At 54.5% G+C, this 4,286-nt stretch overlaps 1 protein-coding gene across 1 annotated transcript; it reads left to right on the top strand.

Moving 5' to 3' along the window:
• Positions 1–283: 283 nt before the first annotated feature.
• On the top strand, positions 284–3,788 carry SERTAD3 (SERTA domain containing 3). Its single transcript, XM_003270355.3, has 2 exons — positions 284–444; positions 2,547–3,788. Exon 2 carries the CDS (start codon positions 2,553–2,555, stop codon positions 3,141–3,143), a length of 591 nt encoding a protein of 196 aa, XP_003270403.1. The 5' UTR covers positions 284–444; positions 2,547–2,552; the 3' UTR covers positions 3,144–3,788.
• Positions 3,789–4,286: the final 498 nt, after the last annotated feature.

Below are 4,286 nucleotides of genomic sequence, written 5' to 3'. Positions count from 1 at the left end.
CTCTGGCTGCACGGTGGAGTCCAGGCCTGGCATAAAGGAACCTCAGGGAGCAATGGTGACGATCTCGGAGCGAGGACTGTAGCTGAGTGGAAGGAAGCAGTTGTGTTGGACCGGCCGGCCTCCACCCCGGAGGCGCTGCCCCACCCCCTGCCAGTTGCACTTCTTTAAATGGCCCGGGGCTCTAGGGAGGGGTGGGCGGGTCCGGCGTCTCGGGACACGGGCGGATGGCTCCGCCCAGCCAATCGACGCCCCGCAGCGGGCGGGTCTCCAGCCAATCGCGGCTCGCGGCTCGGCTCCGGGGCGGGGCTGGTGGGCCAGAGGCCAGACGGAGAGGCCCCGCCGAGGTGAGCTAGGCACCAGCTGGTCACCGGTGGGTCCTGGCACTGGCGGGTCGCGACGCTGTGGGCGTTCCAGGAGGTGGTCGTGGCGAACCTGGCAGCTGGGGTGAGGAGTGGTCGCCTGGCTTGGGAATTTACCTTAGGCAGGGGGAGAGAGAAGCGCGCCCCGGGGACTTGCGGAGGCGGGGTCTGGGTGAGACCGGGGGAGGGGGCCTCAGATTCAGGGTGATGATAGGGAGGGTGTGGGGACCTGAGACTGAGTTCGAGACCCAGGAGGGGAGGCGAGGTTGTTGGGGCAGTATTTTCAAGTGGAGGGAGTTTGAAGCTGGGACGTTGGGCGTTTGGAGAAGCGAGAGAACAGAGGGGAGGAACTTTTGAGACAGGGAACCTGGAGATTCGATTCCACTTGGGTCTTCCGGACGGGTTGAATTCGGGGCTTTATCGTGTTCTGGAAAAGGTGTGAGAGGTTTGGGGCTGAGATTCTGAGCATTTGGAGAAGCGAGAGAACTAGGGTCAAGAATTCTTGGGACTCCAAGACGCACTGGCGGGGGAAGGGGGTTGCCGGGAAGAGTTCAATGTTCGGGTCTTGGAGCCGGACAGCGAGTTTGGAGGTGAAGTCCAGGGGCGTTTGAAAGTCAGGAGAATAGGAGAAGTGGGAGGAAGTATGAAAATTAGGATACGTAGTCTCCCGAACTAGATCGGAGCATTGCCGTCTTTGAGCGATGTGTTAGGATCTGGGTCTCTGGATCCAAGGGCAGTTTGGAAGGAGAATCCCGGACTTTCAAGGAACTGAGGGACTAGGAGAAAGCAGATTTAGAGCCGGAATCTGGGGTGGGGGAGGGGTGTTCCGGGCCTGGAGCTCAGACTCACCGCCCCGGAGGCAACGGAGGGCGGGGCTCGGCGGGCGCCGACAGCTGGACGTCCGGGTTCCCTTCCCCCACCCGCCTGTGCCCCTGTGCGCATGCCCTGAGGGAGAGCGGGGTGAGGTGGGGGGGCTTGTCCCCTGGACGGGCGGAGCCCTCTGGGGATTGTAGTGCGTGCTCGACGTCAATTCGTGTACCTGGCGGCTGTTGGCCCCCGTTTCCCAGAAGCCCCTTGATGCTCTGTAAGGCCCCATGGGGGCGGGGCCTTACAGTGTCGCGGTCTGATTGGGTGGGACCCCGAGGGGGCGGGGTTTAGTCTGAGCTGAGTTCTAGCAAGTTTTCCTATGGGGCGCGCTTTGGGGGAATCTGAAAGCGCGAGCAGAGGGAATGAGACAGGCCCCTTTCCTACTCTAGGGAGCGCTCCCAGTCGGTTAAGGAAGAGGACATAGAAATATCCTGACTGTTGAAGAAGAATCTCAACATGGGTTCCCCAACAGGGCTCCAGGAGATTCGAATATAGTAGGCACTCAGTAAATCTGTTGAGCGAATAACTGGCAATTAACTCTTGATCGAGGCCGGGTGTGGTGGTAATCCCAGCTACTCAGGAAGCTGAGGCGGGAGGATCGCTTGAGCCCAGGACTTCGAGACTGCAGTGAGCTGTGATAGCGCTGCTGCACTCAGCCCTGGGCGACAGAGCGAGACCCTGTCTCTAACAGAAAACAAACACAACTCTTGTTCATTAAGCACTTCCTGTGTGGTGGGCCCTATAGATACGTGCCATCTCCTTGACAGAGGTGGTAAGAAGTATTTTTTTACAGTCCCCATTTTACAGATGAGGAAACTGAGGCCCTGAGAATTGACTCATTCAGATCACTTCCCATGATCGCGCAGCTGAGCAGTTTCCAATACAGAATTCAAATTTGGGGTTCCCTACTTCCAATCCAGGTCTCTGTGCTCCACACTTCTTTCGTGCTCCATGTTTGAAGAAATTAGTATTGTGGAAGAACAGTTTTAAGGCTCAGAGGAGCTTGAGTTAGGATCCGTACTTGGCAGATGAGGAAATTGATTCTCATGCATGTAAATTCACTGTTTGAGGCCACAAGAGGCAAGTGAGTGAGATTTAAATCTAGCTGTACTTAAGGCCAGATCTTATTTTCTTAATCATATATGTACTCACCTCCTTAGCCTTGTAGGATTCAGACAGCCTTCATTTTATAGATCAGTAAACTGAGATTCCGATGATTAAAAATCACCAACAACTCAGTAGGCCTGAGAAAGTGGGATTTGAGCCAGCACTACGGTGTCTGGTGCCTGACCTTCCCCTATGCGCCTCTTCTCTCTACAGGGCATCATGGTGGGAGGCTTGAAGAGGAAACACTCTGATTTGGAAGAGGAGGAGGAGAGGTGGGAGTGGAGTCCAGCAGGCCTTCAGAGCTACCAGCAAGCCCTGCTCCGCATCTCCCTAGACAAAGTCCAGCACAGCCTGGGCGCCCGAGCACCCAGCCTCCGCAGGCACGTCCTCATCCATAACACCCTCCAACAGCTGCAGGCTGCACTTCGCCTGGCTCCCACCCCTGCCCTGCCCCCTGAGCCCCTCTTCCTGGGCGAGGAGGATTTCTCCCTGTCAGCCACCATTGGCTCTATCCTCAGGGAGCTGGACACCTCCATGGATGGGACTGAGCCCCCTCAGAATCCAGTGGCTCCCCTCAGCCTCCAGAATGAAGTGCCACCCCAGCCTGATCCAGTCTTCTTAGAAGCTCTGAGCTCCCGGTACTTGGGGGACTCTGGCCTGGATGACTTCTTTCTGGACATTGACACATCTGCGGTAGAAAAGGAGCCTGCACGGGCCCCACCAGAGCCTCCTCACAACCTCTTCTGTGCCCCAGGTTCCTGGGAGTGGAATGAACTGGATCACATCATGGAAATCATTTTGGGGTCCTAAAACTGTGATAGAGGGGATCCTTCCTCATGTCATCTTCGGTGGCCTGGATCTCTGAATGCAACTCTGGGTGTGTGTTTTTGTGGGGGCTCTAAGCAGTGACTATGGCCTCCTTTGTTCCCATTTCAGGGTTCCACAAACTGTCTTGCATGTGTGTGTGTGTCTGGTTACCCCGACCTTCTGTGAAGGTGGGTCTTCCTGAATTAATTTATCTATTCCAAATGCCTTAACGAGACTCTGTTTCTGGGAGTCTGATTTTCCACTTACACATTTCTTCCACCTTTCCTGCTAGTTCCCACTCCCCTGTGACCACTGGGGCCTCAGGGAAGATAAAGAAAGCTGGGCCTGTTGAAGGATGACAGGGATGTGCTGCCAGGTTGCTATGGAAACCCAGGCTCTGCCTCTTGCACCTTGAGGGGGTGGGAGGGGCTGGTCTCCTCCCTCCAGGCTGAACCCCACTTCCTCGGCAGGACCCCAGTCTCAGCAGCCTTCTGATTTCATAACCAGGCCGGACCACGTGCAATAGGGTGGAAACCAAACTGCTCCATGCCGCGTTATTTAAAAGAATGGCAGAGTTTGTGGTGGCTTTTTTTTTTTTTTTTTGGATTGTTTGTAATTTTTTTTTTAATAAAAGTATTTTGGAAGGAGTGATGTTGTCTAATGTTTCTAAACTTCACTGGGTCAGTGGGAGGGACCTGGTAAGTTCCTAAACATCAGCACCACTTCCCTTCCATAGTTGGGGTAGGTGTATCGTTGTACATGACATTTATTGAGTGCTTGTTGGCTGAGTGCTCTAGCTCCCACTTGGAATCCCAGCACTTTGGGAGGATCCACTTGAGGCTAGCCTGGGAAATGTGGCGAAACACGGCCTCTACAAAAAATACAAAAAGGAGCTAGGCATGGCAGCATGCACCTGTAGTCCCAGTTACTGGGGAGGCTGAGTTGGGAGGATCGCCTGAGCCTGGGAGGTTGAGGCTGCAGTAAGCCATGGTCACACCACTGCACTCCAGCCTCAGAAAAAAATTAGTGCTTGTTAAGAGCACTGTTCTGGCCACTTAATTTGAATTAAGTCTTTTAATTCTCATAATTACATAGAAGTAAGTACTGCTACCACTTTTTATACAGGAGGAACCTGAAGTTTAGAGA

This window comes from Nomascus leucogenys, chromosome 17, assembly GCF_006542625.1.
Source record: "Nomascus leucogenys isolate Asia chromosome 17, Asia_NLE_v1, whole genome shotgun sequence".
Lineage (NCBI taxonomy): Eukaryota > Metazoa > Chordata > Mammalia > Primates > Hylobatidae > Nomascus > Nomascus leucogenys.
This window is presented reverse-complemented; position numbering and strand designations above follow the sequence as displayed.